General features: G+C 46.0%; 1 protein-coding gene across 16 annotated transcripts in view; it reads left to right on the forward strand.

Moving 5' to 3' along the window:
- exoc4 (exocyst complex component 4) overlaps positions 1-19,528 on the forward strand; it is a 155,445-nt gene that overhangs the window by 13,665 nt on the left and 122,252 nt on the right. For all 16 annotated transcript variants that reach the window (XR_010331156.1, XR_010331154.1, XR_010331143.1 and 13 more), the window contains exons 6-7: positions 1,430-1,667; positions 5,376-5,550. Coding sequence is in view for 1 of the 16 variants with exons in the window: in XM_064342642.1 (XP_064198712.1) it covers positions 1,430-1,667; positions 5,376-5,550 (413 nt within the window). In the remaining 15 variants the exon portion in view is untranslated. The remainder of the gene's footprint in view (positions 1-1,429; positions 1,668-5,375; positions 5,551-19,528) is intronic.

Here is a 19,528-nt window from a genome sequence, read left to right on the forward strand (position 1 = left end):
CGGCCACCGGGCCTAAATGCCACCCCGTGGCATCGAAGCCCAACGTGTTTTTTTTTTTTTTTCCTCTTCTCCCGTCGGTTGTTGGAGAGTCGTTCTCGTTTTTTTTTTTAAAGTGCAGCTTTGGCTAATGGCCTGGGAGCACTTCATTCATCGCCCGTAATTGTGGTAATTATTGCGCGGGAGCCGCGGCTGAAAAAGCGAAGTCCATTAACTCGCCATAAACATTAGCTCCTTTGTGGCCGCGCTCGTTCGGGGCGGGACGGGGGCCGCGCGTCAGATTAACATTAGATCAGTGCCGCGTGTCGCTGGGGTTGACCCGCGGCGCTAAGCGTATGCTGCACCCCCCCCCCCCCTCCCCGAATCAGAGGCCGCGCGTATAGATGAAGATTTCAGAGCTCCGCTTACAGGGGGGCGGGGACCGTGGCTAGTGACTTTTAATTTGGAAAGTAAAGCATTAGGGATGACCGAAGGCGCTGGAGGTGCTGAGAGTAATGGGGATGGTCGCTGTGGTGTAGTACTCGACTGTTGTGTTGCTGATGATGATCGTCACGGTGAGGTTGCTGCAGGAACTGGAGCTGCTGGAGATGATGGTTTGTTGCCACAGTAATGGGGACGTTGTTGCATCGCTGCAGCAGCGGGTGGTGATGGTCCTGCTGGTTGTCATGGAGATGGTGATTTATTTATTTAATTAATTTTTTTATGCATTGCGGGAGCCACAGGAGGTGATGATGATGATGATGCCAATTAAAGCAGAGGCCATTTATACACAAGTCAATAGTTATCGACAACTTGTTTAATTAAATATTAATATTTGTGTGTCATAAATTATTTTCAGAATAAACAACCTGCACACAAGTCACTGCACATGGTAGTCCATTCTGGCAGAAGTAGCGAGCTAGTCTGCTGTTTCACCTGAGAAGGGCAATGGTGAAAAGCACTGACCTGTAAAAACTAGTGAAATGCAGCTAGCCACATCGGCGTCAGGCTGTTTATAAAATGAAGCCTGGGTGATTGGTTTGGTGCAAAAACCAGTGCCCTCATTTTAATTATGGACAATTAAATTAGCTCATGCTTCCAAACTATTCGCTCTGTCTGTATCATGCATTCCCTTCGCTCTGAGTTTCTCCTGCCTCAGCTCACAACTTTGTTTCATCCTTTTTCCTGATTGGCTGAGCTAGTAAACTGGCCTGAGGAATGCATGAACAGGAGCATATGGATCATGGACTGGACGTGCAAGTTTAAAAATACATTTTTGTATTTTTCCAAGCGCAAATGTGTTTGTTTTATTTCATTATTTCGTCATATTTATTTATTTATTTTCCAACGGTGCCGCAGCGTTGTTCCAGATGGTCACGGGCCAAATTGAGCCCCTGCCCGAGCCTTGGCGCTGACAGTTGTCATGGGGACGGTGGTTTTTTTGTTTTTGCAGTGCGGGAGCTGCAGGAGATGAGGGAGGACCTGGAGGTGGACCCGGAGGAGAACAGCGGGGAGTTCATGGGCATCCTCATCAAGGGCCTGGCCAAGCTGAAGAAGATTCCGGAAACCATCAAAGCCATCCTGGAGCGCCTGGAGCCCGAGCTGAAGCAGATCGTCAAGAGGTCCACCACTCAGATCGCCGACCACGCCTACCAGCGAGGGGAAAGCCTGTCCCAGGATAACCAGCCCAGGTCGGCCATGGGGTCCCATGGGGAGGGCAGGGGGAGCTAAGGGAGGGTTCTTTAACTCTGTTTTGGGTGAATGTTATTGTCTTATGTGAAAACTTTAACTTTATGCTTTAATTTCTGCCTGTTCAGCGTTCTTTAGATTCTTCTGTACAAATCCGATTGTGTACTTGTATAAAAAGCAGAATTAATAGTAGCTCAACAGATACAATGGATTATGATGAAAGCAGAAAGTACGTCAGATCAGACACATTTCAATGAGCAAGAGCTCGGATAAGCATGTGCTCTCCAAACCAGAGGATGGCAAGTCACTGCTGGGTTCTCCAGGTAAGCGCTCACAGACGTTGACCCGGGGAAGCCTGAAACTTCTGTGTAGCTTTCACAGACAGACTGTGAGTCCCTGTCGTGAAGGAGTCGCTGGTGTGCAGTTAAGGCACACACGTCCCGCCCTCCCTCCCTGGGTAACACCACAGCCAATTACACGCCACCCACAGCCGTTGCCGGGACGATCTGAATTCGGCACCAGGCTGTGCTGAATTTAATAACCAATTATAAACCGTTATTTTTAAAAAATGCTAAAAATGCATCCGTGTAATTTTTGCAAGTAGCCGCAGCCAGGTTTTTTGCGATTAATTATTCTTGGAAAAAGGACTCTTGCTCTGTACATTTACTTTGATTATCATCCACTGTTTTGGTATCACGATTTCAACACCTTGGTGTAAAAAGAAACCTCCAAATGATGATATTCAAAGGTTACAGCCTGTTTCTTTTTGAATCAGAAGTAAAGGAAGAGAATAAAAGCAAAATAATGAGAGAGCACTTTAGAGAGCAATTACTCTGTACCAGACCAATCTTTCTTCCCTGGCTTCACACTACACGCTTTTATCTCATCTTCAGGCTTCCCTCCTGTGAGTGGAGGCATGTAAATGCTAAGGCGGGCTGTCAGACTTGGCTGCTCTCAGAGGGGGATTGTGGGTACGCTGGAAGCATCAGACCCAGTGTGAATCAGTCGAAACAGGAACACCCGTGCGATTCTAAAACTGCACCTGGCCATTAGCGGGAAGTTAGCAAGTCTCTCCTGTCCGTCGCGAGCTGTCATGCCGTAGGAACGCGGACGCACTCGCGAGCGCGCACGCGCACACCCGAATTCAAGACTTTACAGATAAAAGTTAAGTCTGTGCCGTAGTCGCTGTAGCTTGTTTTCTGCTAACCTTTTTTTTGCATTACCTCAGCATAAAAGGCCAAACATGTAAATAGTTCTCTGTTTCACCATCTTTCATTTCTGTTTTTAAGCTGAGTGTGCACGTGTGTAGATCTGTGTGTATGCACGTGTACATGTGTGCATTGGTGCAAGTCTTTTTTTTTTTTGGTGCAAAAGTTAATGTAGGAGACCGTTGCTATGGTAACATCTTCACAGATAGGGAGGCAGTCTTGCATAATGCAGATGAAAGATTGTGCCGCTGAGATGGCACAGCGGAGGTGATAAGAGAATTTCATAGACCCTTTGTCCTTTTAAGCATTTCCAGTATTGATTTCACTGTCACTTTTCGGCTTTATATGTGAAGATATAGATCTGCGATTCACACGGCTGAGTCTGGGACTGTGTTTGTCACTAACTGTCCTAGCTTTTTGTAGATGTAGGAATTTTGCATGTGTTATAGGATTAGAAATGAGCCGTGTAGGCTACACTTTCCTTCTTCAAACCCCTTTCCACCTTCCAAATACATTTTAGGAGAATTTCTAATTCACTCATGAAAACCAGCCTTCCTAGCATTTGAAAATTAGGACCCAGGAAAAATGTCTGGTTATCAAATCAAAACGCCACGAAAGTGTCTGACCCAAGGCTGACGGAGCTTGTGACATTCATCAAATTTGTTTTTAAAAAAAGCATTTGTTTTCCCCAAAACAGCCTTTCGTCTTGGGCCGGTTCGCCCCGCCGGTGTTCTACGTCGAAATCGTTGATTGAAAAAAAAAAGTAAATAAATCCCACAGAGAAATCGGAAGCTGTGAACAGAAGCAGATGGCATTGTTATCACGCTGTCTTTCAGACCGCGCTACGTGTTGCGTCCACTGTTCCTAGCAGTCCGCGGCGTGGGATAAGACCGCAATCAAGAAAGCTAGAATTTGCCTCGTAAAGGAAAAACCGCTCTCCGTTTTTTTTTTTTGAGGAAGTCGCCACAGCAGCCCTGCCTTTCATATATACATTTGACAAATGAGTGGGGGGCAATTACATAGCTTTTAGCGGAATTACGTCTTTGAGAGAGAACTTTTAACGGCTTTCTCGAGAGGTTAGACGTGCCCTAATTGGAATGCGGGAGTTACAGCTGCCGTTACCATAGAGCTCGCAGCTTTTTATCTGGAGCTTTTAAGCCTTGTTAAGTTGGCGTAATTATTCTCTCTTGTTGGGGAAAACATCGTCGCTGAAATTTTCTTGCAAGTTCTCCTCTATGAGAAAACTCAACAGCCTGTAGACAGCTGACGGGGGGGAAAAAGCTGCAGTATTTGTTTGTTTTGTCAAACTGATGACAGGGTCATTTCATATAAATTATTCACAATTTGGAGAGAGAAATGAAACTAAACTAAACAAAAAACGTTCTCACACGACAGCCTTGGGATTTATTATTTTTTTGATACTGTTTATGATGTATCAAAAACTCATGTTCCCGTAAACAGAGGTGAATTAGACAGCGGAGCTTTGCTGTTGATTGTAAATACGCAGCGCCTCGTGAGACAGAAGAGCAGTGTTGTCGATGGTAATTATAGCTTTGTGACACAAAATGGCTGAACTGGTAACTACGTGTTATTTTAAAGGTGGGGCTCCTCTGGTGAGGTCTCATACATGCAGGTGTTTTAGTGTCTGTCTCCCTCATCAGGCAGATCAAACTCTGTCAGACCGCACAGCATTGCCCAAGCCTCAAATACTTAATCCACGTTGCTTCGGCTCTTCTCCATTAGCAAAGTGTTGCGCAGTATACTCACAGACGCGCTCAGACGTTCCCTCAGAGGGAAATGGATTTGCGAGAAATGAATTTTTGGGAGAGTGCTGGAGAGCGAGAGAGAGCGAGAGCGCGAGCCACAACCTCGAAGATTAAAAAACAGGCGGAGCGTCTCAGTACAGGAAGCGCGCCACTCCCGTCTCTCCGGAGCCGACCGCTTCCTTATGTCTGTTTTAGACCCGTCTGCTCCATCAGGGCCCCCACTGGTCTTCATTAAAAACCTCAGCTGGGTGGGCCCAGGTACGACACCACACTTGGTGTGGGTGTGTGAGTTTGTGTGTGTGTGTGTGTGTGTGTGTTTGTGAGTTTGTGTGTGTGTGTGTGTGTGTGTGAGTTTGTAGTTTTTTATTTTATTTTTGCATGTATTTGTGTGTGTGTGGATATGATACACTCACAGGTAGCGGAGCAGCCGGAGGCCCCCCCCCCCCCAGAGTGATGAGGCGTTTGTAGCAGCTCTCCTTTTACAGGAACGCTCTGCGTTCGGGAATCCAGTGACGCGCACGCCCTCCTCGATCAGAATGTTTCACCTAAACCCTCCCACCTCAGCTGCAGACTTTCTTAAGAAGCAGGCTCTCCCTGGCTGTGTTGATGATGTTTTTTCTGTTATCGTCATTTTCCGTGTATCCCGTATTAGGAGGTCAGAATGAGTTGGTCTACTGCAGAAACTTCTCTGCTTGAAGCGGTTTTCCTCACCTCTGCTTGTTGCTGCCCTCTGCAGGCTGCTGCTGGAGCTGCTGGAGCTGCTGTTCGACAAGTTCAACGCGGTGGCGAGCGCCCACAGTGTGGTCCTGGGCCACCTGCAGAAGATCGTGGTGTCCCCCACCGGGCCCCGGGAGGGCATCAAGCTGTACGAGCAGGCGGACGTGTCCGCCAAGATCCAGGCCGTCCTCCAGGTGAGATTCCCGCAACCTCGGTGTGAGAGACTGTCCCCCCCCAATCCTCCCGCCAGACTCTCTGGAGCGGTAACGAGCCTCTCCAGGAGCTTCTGCACGCGAGCGTTTGAGGAACGTTCTGGAAAACGGCTCTTTGCTGATTCCCTCTCCCAGCAGTCTTTATGACCAAACGTTCTGAATAAACGCGCCATTCACTTCCTGCCCTGTTACATAGAAAGATTCGGCTGAATAACGCCTTACTGTTCTCTCGTGCCCTTTTTTTTATTCAGTATTGTTGATCTTCCCCGCCTCATCCATGCAAAAAAAAATGCCAGCAGTCTGCCTTTGTGTGTGTGTGTGTGTAATTTCAGAGCGTTAATTACAGCCCGTTTATTTTGGCGGTTTTGGTTTCTTACCTGACTGTGGTGCGGCGAACAGGTGTTTGTGTGACTCGTGTCAGATCCCAGCGGGTCCGTACTCTAAACACTCGCTCATCTCCAGCTGTCAGCGCGCTACGCTAATGGCGTGTATTTATATATATATATATAGCGTTCGCAAAGATAAAACCACACCAAACTGTAAAACCTCTCGAGCGTTTACTTATCCGCAGCTTTTTTTTTGTTTACGGGCTCGCTTACAGACCTTTTCTTCTGGAAGGAGACGGTGAGTTTGGCTCCGGGGTGGAGCGACTCGATGTGAAGCGGCTCTGCTCTGATTGGTTTAGGCTCGGTTACCGGGGAAAAGAGAAACAAAGCCGTGCAGCGGTACAGCCCTGGGATTTCACTGAAGGATCCAGAGCACCGTTGTCATTTAGCAGCGTTCAGTTGTCAGTTCAGTTTACCCCCTCTTTAATTTGTAGTTGCTCTAGTTGCTCTATTGGGATGTCATTTAAAGGCAATTGAGGTATTGGGATGTAATCTTTCAGCACACTATCATACCCTCTCCTGACCAAAGATGCTTTTTTCCCTGTTTTTTTGTACTTTTTTATCAATAGTTTATTATTATTTTTTTGGCTGGTGCTCTCATCTAGAGGGACTTTCAAGAACATAGTTTTAACTTACCTTTAAAGACCAGGATGGTCAACTAAAAGGCCAGTTCTCCTTGACAGTGTCAGCAGTGTCAAAGTGAATAGGAAATGGAGGAGCTTGTGTAACCGGTAAGATGTCAGGGACAATTTGCAGGCCAGATGTCGAGAGCCATTTTTTCTCCAGGGCATTTTAATGAGAGCAGTGAGTCTAGATTTTGGTGAAACATCTCAGCAGTAGGACTTCACCTTCTAGCGTAGTGTCCCCATCGCTGAGCTGGAACATCGGATTTCACTCGGTCCAGAGAAAAGAGCGCCCTCTATTGGTGCCTCGGCACCTCTTGCACTTGCTCAGGCAGTAATGCTTTGGTATGTGAACGAAGGTCATGTCATGTACTACGGCAGTGACTGTTTCCTTCACGTCTGCCTGTGCAGTTTGCAGGTCCTCTAATTCTTGAATATCAGAGCTCTCGGACAGGAGCCTCCTGTAGAATTAGCATTATCTGTGTTTGGGGAGAAGCGGCTTTAATTAACCGCGCCCGCTGAGCTCCCCCCCGGTTGGCTCCGTGTCCCCCGGCTTCCTGAAGGCGCGCCTCGTGAGGGGGCGAATGAGACTGGGACAGCGGTGTGATTGACAGCTCCGATGCGGGCTGCCTCCCACAGTGGCACAGGCTGCCGTTCGTCTGAATACCAACGACCGAAGGATCTGCTCTGAAATCAGCTGATCGCATTGAGCACGTTCACAGCCTGATATGTGGGGTCCAAGCTTTCCCCAAAAAGTCTCTCTCTCTCACTCTCTCTCTCTCTCTCCTTTCTTTCTCTTTCTCTCCCTCCTCCCTCACCCCAGTTTTCTACTCGTCTTTGGTTTACAACCTGAATACGCTTTTCTTCCTTAATTTTCTTTGAAAGGATCAGTATAGGACAAAAGAGAAAGAGCAAAATAGGAAGAGGCAGGGAGTCTTAATCTTCTTGCTCTGCAGTAAATGCACCAAATTCAGCAGGCCTTTTAAGGACAAAAAAAAACCTGATTTAAAACAGCGCTACTCTTTCATACACTGAAAAGATTAACCAGTTTTAGAGGTCCCAGTGACTGCGACCAAGATGCCACCACAAAGAATAGTCGGTGGTAAGATGTCTGTTTATTTCTCACCATTTATTGTCATCGTTGTACAATTAATACCAGCTCATTTTCTTCCACTCACCCAGAGCTTGTCATATTGCAGGTGTCTGAAATCCATTGTTTTTCTTCCCTTTTTCTAGAAAGTGCTTTTTAATGACATACAAATGAAGTGCCATCACTCTGTGTAAAGAAAAAATAAATAAATGGCGGAGAGTGGAGTGAGAGATGGATTTTGAGATGGATCGAGGGAAACAGACAGAGGAGAGACGGAGAGAGAAAAAGAGAGAGTATGACAGGTTGGAAAGCGGGTTGGAAGCCGTGATGGAGTAAATGGGGTGCTTGTTACTCCATCAGGGGTGCGAGCCCCTCCTGAGTTCTCTGGTCCTGGTACTGCGCCCTCTGGCCGCCCCTCACCCGTATCGCATTTTATTTTTCTCCAGAGCGCTCGGACTGAACCGGGCCTTGCGGTCGACCGGCTGTTTCCAGGGCCACGCGGGGCGTTTAACTGGCCTCCAGTCCGCTGATCGGGGCCTTGCCCTGCGCACGCTAGCCAATGACTACGGCCCGTCTCGTTGACCGCGGAATTGTATGGGTGAAGGACTCCTGATTGGCTGTGTGATGGTGCTATTAGCCAGAAGCTAAAAAGTCGCCGTAGATGCCCGAGCTTTTAGGAACCAGCGGTCTAATGTTTCAAACGCGACCTCTCGGCATTGTGCTTTGTGATCTTACAGCGGCTTCTTCTTTAGAAGCGTCTCATGGCGCTCCGCGCTGTTCTGAAGGACACGGTCTGAACCGCTTAGAGTGATGAGCGGACATTTTAGGTGAAGGTCGTCCAAGGTGTTACCTCTGTCGCGCAACACAAACATGCGTACAAAGACCCCGCCTCCGTCCAGCGTTGGTAGTGAAAGACGTAGCATGAACACCTCGCCTGTGGGGGGCGGGGGCATGTATTGAACTGTGGAGCTTGTGGTTAATTCTTAGTCAGTTACCAGGTTCTGAGCCGTAGAGCCCATGCGTTGCCGAGCCGATGCGTTGCCAAGCCACGGTTGCCAGGGGCGCCCCTATCTCCCGTCACCGCGATGCGAGATAATGTAATCTCTTGATTAGAATACTCATTATGTGAAATGAGCTTTTCTTTTTCAGTCACTCATGTTATTGTTTCCTGCTCGATTTTATCTTTTTGAAAGTGTGTGTTTTTTTTTCCCCCTCCTTTTTTTTTTTTTAAGCGTGGGTGACAAATCGCGCTTGGCAGCGCACGCTTCGCCTGATAATCAGCCGTGTTTAATTCTTTGTTATGGGACTGCTGTTCTGCCCCCCTCACCCCCCCCTTGTTCTCCATACGCAGTGAGACGCGAGCGTGTATGTGGTCTTTTTAAGCCATACTTCTCGGGCACTGTTTTAAGTTCAGCTCAAACATTTCCTCCAACAGGGGTTTGACATATCAGTGAAACGCAATGGTGTTATTGGGGTTGATTTTCACCTGGTGCACTGGTACAGGCATATACATGAAGATCACCTCTCTCACAGGTATAGCAACACGTGCAGCCTGTCTGCTTTCACTGTGTATTTCACCCGATCCTGAAGTTAATTCTTAGTTCAGTCCACAACAATCTGATTTACATTGACAATGAAAATGTGAGACATTGAATCACTCGCGTTAATAACAGTTATATAACAACTTTTGTTCATTTGAAACTGGTGTAAAATAAGTAAGAAAATGTATTAATCATAAAAAAGGCGTAATTGAGAAACAGTGTTAATAATGCAAATTCAAAACAAAGTAACTGGAAAAAATTGATTTTGGGTCTGTTCCAGACCCAAATGAGCCTTAACTCAGAACACAGAAACTTGCATTCAAAGTAAGACAGTCTCCACCCCCTGCTATTACCTCACTTCCTCCCTAATTTACGTCCGCTGGCAGAGTCGGTTTTTTCATTTTGTTAACATAATCCAGTATCGTGAAATATTTTGTCTGGAGGGAGATTTATTGCCTCGTAGAAAACGTGGCGTTTCTGACCACTGCTAGGGATTGCTTGTGAAGGGCCGGGTCAGAGGGGCCGGTATTGGTAATCAATGCGAAGCACGCTTTTGAGTGGATTTACATGTTAAATGAACACCTACTTCCAGCTTTTCCTCGGCGTGATTTATAACGGTTTCTCATTAAAAAGCAATGCCACAGCCCCCGCCCCCCTTGTCACCGGCATCCGCAATGAGGCGTAGGAATCCTTCGCCACGCACAGGCACATTAAATCGAACCTTTGATCCGGTTTGACGCCCCTCTTGGTCAGACTCTATCCGCTTTGATAGGTCCGTTTGATCAGGGCTCTCCCGTCGTCGGGTACGCGTCGGCTGCCCGTAAACCGAGGCGGTTCCTCCGTGGAAATTCGGGTCCTGGTGCCGGAGGGCCCGGGGGGCACGGAGCTGGCTCGCATTAGCGCGCTCTTCGCGGCAGCGCAGGTAGCATCCGGGTTCAGCGCAAACAGCCGCCTGTCAGACGGAGTTACGCTGCTATAATACGCATTTCAGTCGGTTTATTTACGGAAGCCTCGCGCGTTCCTATTGGCCACGGACGAAAAAACGATATTTTTAGCTCAAATCTGGCGGTCTTGATGCTTCTGCGGTAATGTTTTCTTTGATAAGCACTTTAATTAAAATGCATTTTAACATCGTGGCATTATGGCTCGCGAGCATTAATCCTGGAACGCCGAGACCATCGATTTGCCATGCACCGTGTGCAGCTCCGATAGCGTGGGCTTCTTACATCCTGAGCACTGCGTTTGAATTTAACGCCCGTAAGCAAATGTCATCAGTTCTTATTTAAGCTTTCAAGCAGTATCGGAACGATAACTGTTTAATTTATGTCTCAGGCATCGCCAATTTTATCCACTCATTGCATCATTTTTCTATTTGTTTTCATATGTATTGGAATTTGTTTCATTGATAAAAAAATAAAAAAAAGTGCAAACTGTGCTTTTGAGACCTAGCCAATGAAGTCCTTTCTTTTCAAAAGAATTCAAACTGCTTTATAATTGTGGTCTAAATTATGGCAATTAACGTCCAGTGACCATTTTTCATATTTGTTAATTGTGAACACCTGGGCATTTGTTATTCAACTGTTTAAAATGGGGTGTTATTATATCCAAAATCTGAATTGTCATTAAACACTGCAGTTTAATTGTAACTGTTCTTGGAAGTCTGTGGCTGTCACGTACTGCGAGCTCCATAATGTTTGGGACAAATGGTTTCACAGGTGTTTCTGATTAGTTAGGGTGTTCAGCTGCTTCCTGAGTGCAGGTGTAAGAGAGCTTTCAGTGTCTAGTCTTGATTCTAGGCTTTTGATTGCCCCTGCAGTCTGTTATTGGCATTTGTCAACACGAGGACCAGATATTTTATTCATATAGCACGTTTCATACAGGAAGCAACTCATAGGAACTCACAGGAAGGTATGCGCAAAACTAAGCTGTTCTTATGCACGCTTGCCTGTCATCTCTTTTATAAATATAATTATGATTGTTCTTTAACGTAATAAGTGCAGTGATGTACATGACTGTGATTACAGCGGTGCAAAAAATGGTGCATTAAATATTTTTCTTAATATATTGATCCTCTGAATCCTTTTGATAATCTCATATCCTGGTATGACCTCATACTGCAAGGAACTTTACTGCACACTGAAGTATCGCGTCTGAGGGCCACGGTAATGGCTTGCGGTCGGAAAGGCAGCTCTTGCCGTTTGAGAGAACCCAATTTATTCTTACTGTAATCAGCAGGCAGCGCTCAGCGCACAATGAAACGTTCCTTAAACTTCAGCTGCGCCCCGTTTGAAAGGGGACCTCCCACACGTTTCGGTGCTGTCGGGGCCTTTGTGAGCGGTTTCGTCGGGGAGAAGTCGTCCCTGGTCCTGTGGTGATAATGAAGGCCCCCCTGATCCGCTGGAGCTGCAGACGAAGGAGGCATTTTCAGAAGAACTAAATGTTCCGTTTGTTCCGTTATTTCATAAATTCATTTTTTATTTTTTTACCTTTTATTTAACCAGGTTGGTCCCGTTGAGATCAGAACATTTCTCCTGCGAAGGGAGAGACCGGGCCAAGAAGGCAGCGGCGTGTAAAATCACGGACCGTACAAAACGAAGCAGCGCGGTGGCCTGTATCGCACAGAACAACTGAATACTCACGCGAAGCAGCCGTGAGATGAGGGGAGGGGAGGGGAGAGGAGAGAGAGAAAGAGAGCGAAGCAACAGTGTGACAGATCAGAGCCAGACGGCAACTTCAGTCATAAGTCATGACCACTAGCAAAGGATTCGAAACTCCAGAGGAGGGCTTTGAACTCTCAGGGGAACAGGAACCCTAGGTTTAACGTCATCTTGCAGGCTGTTTCATGCAGTGGGAGACCCTAAAGGCCCTCTTGCCCTGTCGTGTCCGAGCTTTGACCTTGGGATTTGCGTGTTCTGGCATCTCGTTTGTCTGTTTGCTCCACAGAGCCAGTCTTGCTACTTAAAACTTAAAAAAAAAAAAAATCATCATTATTGCATGATTTTGTTTTGAAAGTCCCAAGAGATCGTAACAAATTTGTAAATAAAAATCGGCTAGGTTTTAGTTTTCATCTCTTAGATCAGCCTTCACGTTGCATTTTTTGAACAATGCTTGTGCCATGTTCAGTCTCCTCTGCTGCAGTCATTTACATTTCATGGCTGTGCCTCATCTGAATTGTCTGAGTGCTGCTTTTTAAGCTAAAAAATGAGTCTCGGTTTTCAAGTAGTTTTCAGATGTACAAATGGAGCAAAACTCTGCTTATGCTCAGAAATGTTTTTGAAGTTGAGCGAGCACTGATTCAATCACTTGCATGACATTTTACAAGGGATTCATTGTATTTTTGTGCAGAAATACTGGAGCAGGAGCTATAATGATTTAAAAAAAAAAAAAAAAAAAGAACTTTTGAGCCACAGACCAGATCTGTTGAATGACCAAAGAATAGATCTCTTCAGTATTGCTTGGAACAAATTAATATCTCAATTCACGAAATTTTCATTTCGGATGAATGATTTATATTTAAATAACACGGTTATTGGCTTTTCAAAATATTTGTCTCCACACAAGGAGGTAACCCGCATAAATAACTAATTACAGGGCTCCCGTTCAATGTCCTCTTGGTCATCCAGCGATTCTAGCATATCTGCAGTGATGAACTATTTACAGGCGATCTGCTCTTTTGTACATTTAACGTGTTGGCGGTGTCCTCTTGCATCTGTGACAGCTGCCATGCCGGTTGCCAGGTTTACACGTTAAGTGGCTTTTAGGTGGACTTAAATCACACACACACGCTGACAGGTCTGAGGCTGCGTTAACAAATCCATGCACGTCGCCAATGATAACGTGCCGTCGTCGTCTATGGTAACGTGCCGTCGTCTATGCGAACGTCTATGCCGTTTTGAGCCTCGTTCGCATAAAAATGTGTCATTTTGGCTGTGAAACGCGTGTGGGTAACACCGTGTGACCCAGAGAGAACCCGGCGCCGCCGTACGGAGTGGGTTGTGGGAAATCCCTCTCCCGGTGGTGCAGTTTCCTGTGTTTTCCACCTACTCCAGCGCTTTGTGGATCATGTGTTTTAAAAAAAAAAAAAAAAAAAAAATTGTGATACTTGCAAGGGTATAACAGGAATCAAAGGATCACACTCCTTTGTGTGCATTTCCCTGAATATTTTTTGCTGTAATTTATTACAGCATTTATTTCTGTTGCTCCCTTTTTTAAATTCCTCTCTGTACCACTTAATTACCTGCTCAGAAGCTGCATCACTTGGGATTATGTAAGCAATACAAATTATTACACAAATAAACGAAACAATATGTGAGTAAGTAATTGCTGTAAAGGCTGCGTAATACTGGTAAAAAGCAATTTAAATGATTGCTGGAAACTGAAGCGAATGAGTTGAACGCCCACCTCCCTGATTCAATAGGTCCTCATAATCACTGAGGGCCGCAGTGTAGAACTGTGAACAGGAGCCAACAACTCCAGGAGCTTTAGTTTACTGCGCTGCACTGGAAGAAAATAAAAAATCTTCTGTATTTGGGAACTCTTATACCATGTCACCCTCCAGAACAGTTTTTGGCAATCAAAAGATTTAAAATTGTTCAAAAGCAATGAAAAAACGAACAGGCTTTTTCAAGGAGTTCCCCAGGCAGCTAAACTACAGACCTCTGTTTGGACTGGCTACTTTTAGACATATATTTAAGGTTTGCTAATTAATTCTGATGTCATCAGAACAATCATCCGAACATCAGAACAGTGTCTCCCCACTAACACCCCTAGCTGGCCACTTTTCTCATCTGGCTGGCAACTCTGGTAAATTTGGTTAACCCCCTTGGGCTTTGGGGGCCCTCATTGTGCCTTTGCGTCCCGGACACCGCCGAAGCGGCGCGCGGCTGCGGGGTCTGGGGGGGGGGGGGCTGGGGGGCGCGTGCTGACACCGAGAGGACAGGACGCCGGCGCTGAATCATGGTCAAAAACGCGCGATGTCACCTCGCACCCGGAGAACGCTCGCTTCAGCCTCCTCCCCGGACCTCTGGGGTCCTCGTTCCGTTACCGTGACGAAGGTGGCACATCAGAAGGATTAATTAGCCTCCTCTTCCATGCTGGGGCCTCCGAATTAATTCAGGGGGAAAACTGAGATCGATACGGAGCGACCTGCCTGCAGGTACCCAAAGGATGCTGGTCAGCATGTCTGGGAATGATTCATGATCTGAGTCTCAGCACTTCAGCAGCGGGGTCTACACTGCATCTAGTTAATTTCAGGTGTAGGGATTGTGTTAACTTTTATAAATTTTGACGCGTCTGCGGTCTTCTTAACTGACTGTCACGACGGCAATGTGTGATTTTTACGGTTTCAGTTGTACTGAAGTGGATATGCGTCTCCTCTCACAGCTCTGTGTACGGAGAAAAACACCGTTAATTACCTTCATTACAGATCTTTCCTACGGAAAGTGTCTCGGCATAGTGTTAATTGGTGGCATTGTGTCAGGTACTGAATAGGGACAGAAGTCAAGACAAGCATGCAATTCTGGACGAGATCCGAGCCGCTACCTAGCCTGTGAAATTAGCTTTAGAGCATTAATACTTTGTCTTTTGCTGGCCTGACGGCTACATTAATGTCAGTTGGCAGTCGTTTGCCATCTATGATTTAGTGGCTTTTAAACTGACTGAAGTACAATTTCTGGTTTACAGGATTAAGTGAAAATAGCATGCTAACTAATTGATATGTAATTTAGCTAACTAGCTACCACGAGAACAACGTTTGGAATGCCTGTCAGTATGGCACCAGTTGCTGGATGTTTCCAAGCTAGCCTCTTATTAAAGCACAATGGCTACCATTTGCTAGCTAGTTATATAATAAAGCTGAAAGATGTACTGGCTCGCTTGCCGATTCTATATCTCAAAAGACTGAGCCCGATACTCGGGTAAATTGATGGATTTACACTTTATCGAGTTTATTAAAGTTCATTTCAGTAATTTATCCCTCTCTTTGTCGGCGCGTGCCATCTTTGTATACGCTTTCGTAATGCAATTTTATAAAGCAAACGGCTCACCGCCCATCACTAAAAAAAAAAAAAAAGAATGTTCAAAATTAGGCTTGGCACGCTGCTCCATACTAGGCAGGCTGATTATGTCTATAGATGGGAATCGTGGGATTGAGTCCATTTGCATCATCGAGCATCTTGCGTTCTTGTATAACTGTATAAAGCTGTGTTTATTTCGGGTTGAGACGTCCTTCCTCATGTTCTGAGGACCTTAAGTGCAGATGACTTTCTGAGAGCCTTCAGTTTATCTTGGTATGATTTAATGCGCCGTACAGCTCAGCGTGGCCGAGGAGCACGCAGGAGGTCAGCTAGTCATAAACGGGTCGTTCGGGCCAAACGGGTATCGGCTTTTTGCCATTCGGGCAAAATATTCCATCCAGCTGTGCTGCAGACTCTGCTACTGACCACTGCGGTTGATTCCTGTATGGGACAGTGAACTTAAATTAAAAAAACTGAGGCTATCTTTGAAAACTGAGGGAAAAAAAAAAAGATCCTGGGTTTCATTTAACAAAATCCTCTCGGATGAAGATAAGAAGCCTCAGGCTGGACCCGTGATGAATAAATCATGGACTACCCCGAGATTAATGAAGACAAAGGAGACGAGCGTATATTAATGTGGAAATATTCAAGCCGTCCTTGCGGCCGTCAGCGCAGGGAAAACAGGGCTGGAATGAGCTGCCTGTAGAGAAGCCCAAAGACAGGGATCCATTTTAATTAAATCTGATGCGCTGACTTTCTCTGTTGTTCTTTTAACATTGCGATCAACACATCGCTTTTTTTTTTATCCCTCCTGAGAAGTCATATTTACATACCGGCAGCGCTTTTCGCAGTGGAAAGTGCTGTACTAACAGTTTCTGAGTCTGTCCTTTTCTCCTGTTTTCTGAAGTCTTGTGTTGTCAGAAGTTTAAGGACAGGATTTACATCTATCTATAGACTGTCTGGAACTGTTTGAGTGGGTGTATTGGCACCCTACTGGAATTCTTATATTTTAGACAAGAGGCTTCAGTATAATTATGTCAATTTCAGGACTTAAACCCTAACGCTCCCTGGATAGTTTGTTAAAATGAGAAAGACCAACAAGAGTAATAGTTTTATGTGATGTATTGTGTGTATGTATGTGTGTGTGTGTGCTTGTGTGGCATTATGTTATATTAGAAGACGTGCACAACAGGTTATGCGTGACCTGTCTTTGCCCTGTCCGTACACTGTGGAATAAGCTGTGCATTCTGCACTGAATAGCACATAAAACAGGAGTGTGTCCAGCCCTGCTCTGCTCTGGCCTGTAGCAGCATGGCCGGTTGAGTGAGTAGCAGAAAGTCCATTTCCTCGCCTTTCTCTTCTGAGCGCGTGTCTGCGTAGGGGAAAAACGGGCTCGCCTGCCCCTCCGGTAAATGCCAGCTCCGTCAGTGTCACGCACTCCAGAGCGACCTGCGCTGTTCTTAGCCTTTTGTTAATGAGAGGAACGCGGCTGAGGAAATCACAGATATCCTGTCTGGGCTGTCTTCCGCTGATGAACCTCTCCTTGTAAAGACTCAGCCCGTGTCCTCGCCAGACCTTTTCCTCCTCAAAATTATAACCCGTGTCCCGGGCTGACCTGCTGTTCTTCAGAACGCCCCCGCGGGTCCCTGATGGGCCCGTTTCTCTCGAAATGACTCGCCCCCGGTGCGCGATGGATCTGCCCCCCCCCCCCCCCGAAAACACTCACCCCCATGCGTAATGAATCTGTTCCCTGAAAACACTCACCCCATGTGTAATGAAGCTGTTCCCCCTGAAAACACTCACCCCCATGTGTAATGAATCTGTTCCCCCTGAAAACACTCACCCCATGTGTAATGAATCTGTTCCCCCTGAAAACACTCACCCCCATGTGTAATGAATCTGTTCCCCCTGAAAACACTCACCCCCATGTATAATGAAGCTGTTCTCACTTCAAACACTTACCGCTGTGTGTAATGAATCTCTCCCCCTTTAACACACTCACCCCTTATGTGGAGTGAATCTGTTCTTGATTGAAAGGGTATGTGATGGTCTGGGGAACTGTACCCGCTGTGTGTGATGATTTTTACTCGCGTTGAACTTTTCGTTAATTATGTTGGAGAGGGCTGTTAATGTTAACTAATGCTGATCAGCGAAATCCTTTTTTTAATTATAGAGGCTATGGAAATTAACCCGACTAATATTTAATTGTCATCCGCTAAGTACAAATACTTGTCTTGCGTACTGATCTATTTATGAACATGCGTAACAAATGGGTAAAAATGAGTTGGAGTCACACCTACATTTTTTTTTGACAGAAACTCCACCCCAGCTGTGTTTTTGTTCTCTCATTAAAAAATAAAAAATGGAGAGAAGACAGCGTTCAGTTAAAAGCTCAATCAAACCTAATGAAGTAAAGGGAAATTGTAAATCTGTAGGTGCAAGGGGAACTCAGCAGAACAGTGCAGCAGCTTTAGTTTTTGAGATTTATGAGCTCAGTGGTTATATTCAGTGGTTTTTCCACCGTGTGCATTTTACTTGTGTGAAGGTAATGCAGTTCTACACACCGCAGCCATCTCTATCATAAGTGTCCTTACAGTACAGGCACTAATGGATGTGAAGCCGAGTTGCTGTTTAGCATTGGGTCTATTTTGTGCATCTGGCATATCCAGTCTTGCTGTCCAGGATAATTTGTTAAGATGATGTATTTTGGGCACAAGGCACACGATTGGACAGTTACCAACTTAAAATCGAATCATAATTGGTCAAGTAAAGAGGTTATGACCACTGACCGAACAAGGAGAGTGGCTTGGAGAGGGACCATTTTCAGTGCACCTGAGGCCCAGCTCGACAGAGACGCTTGGAACACGGTACTGTAATGAAAAGTCAGGCCTGTTGGTACCACACAGCTGTAAAGCTCCTCCCCTCAGCTCTCGTCAGCTAAAAGTGTGGTTATATTCAGTTTTCCACCGGTCTTTTCTTGTGAGTGGTTCTACTGCACATCCAGAATTCCACAGTGCTTTACCGCTTCTGTTTAGATTGGTTTTTGTGCATCTGTCACATCAGTTTGCTGGATAATTGTTAGATGCGTATTTCACGTCACCGCGGGCGTTACACTTAAACGAATCCTTTGTCGGTAGGTTTGTTGCCCAAAACAAGCAGGCGTGCTCAAGGGCAGAACATCTATCCGAGCCTCTCGGGTTGACCATGTATAAGTCCGCCTTTGTGACATTCACACAGAAAGCTTCTCAGCATGGCACTAAAACGGACATTGACTGAACTTTCAATTCAGTAGGAGCTAAACATCTGGGCTGTCTAAAAAGTCTGTGGTGGTAGGGCCATTCTTGTCTTACACAAGAGTTCTGTGAAGACTTAGTAAAGAGTGTTTTGACTTGATGTTATTGAGTTTCCATTCCGATGGGAAAGGCAGCAATGGACCAAGAAGGGGCGGGGGGTGGGGGGGAGCTGTCTTTCACAAGCCTGCGATGTGACAGGGTCAAAAGGGGCCGAGCTGAGCGAAGGTGAGACGTGTCCCCTTGCTGTGGCTCTGATGTCGCTGGGAAATGTGGCGTTTCGGAGCAATTCCCCATGTCCTTTTTTTTTTTGGAGGTGAGGTTGCCCTGTGGGGGGAGGGGGTGCACCGTGCCTGAACTCTCTGAGTATCAGAAATGCCTCCGCCCGAATCGACAAGCTGGACACCGACTCCGCGGGGAGACGGGAACGAAAACCGTGGCCCGAGGGCTGGCTTTACCTAGCTGCGCGCAGAATGAGCTGTGGGAAGAAAACCATGATTGTTTTTATTTCCTTAATCCACCTCTCTCCCCAGAACACAAGTGTTCAGTCATTCATTGCGCCGCTTCTAATTAATCAGATTCGTTAGTTTAATTGGCTGAGCAGAGCCTGTTTTTGCTGCAGTGGTGCTGCATGCTGGCTCATTAAATTGCACGCAGCCTTAGAGCCCAAAAGCAGATCTTTCGAGGATTACTTGTTCATATTAATCAGTAAGATAGTCACATTTCTGTTAGCGTTTTCCTCTCCGTGCACAGGAAACATGGGAGGGTTGAGCACTTTCACTTTTTGGAAGATTAACTACCATCACTAGATAACCCTTTTTAGAGAGCAACCTGTCAATATTAAAAGTGCTACAAATTAATATGAAACCTAAGTACCAAAATACCAAATGTAAAGTCACACCTGACACCTCTCACACACACGCACACACACACACACACACACACACACACACACATGCGCACACACAGACACACACACAATCACACACACAAACTCACACACACACACACACACA

Source organism: Anguilla rostrata, chromosome 7, assembly GCF_018555375.3.
Source record: "Anguilla rostrata isolate EN2019 chromosome 7, ASM1855537v3, whole genome shotgun sequence".
Classification (NCBI taxonomy): domain Eukaryota; kingdom Metazoa; phylum Chordata; class Actinopteri; order Anguilliformes; family Anguillidae; genus Anguilla; species Anguilla rostrata.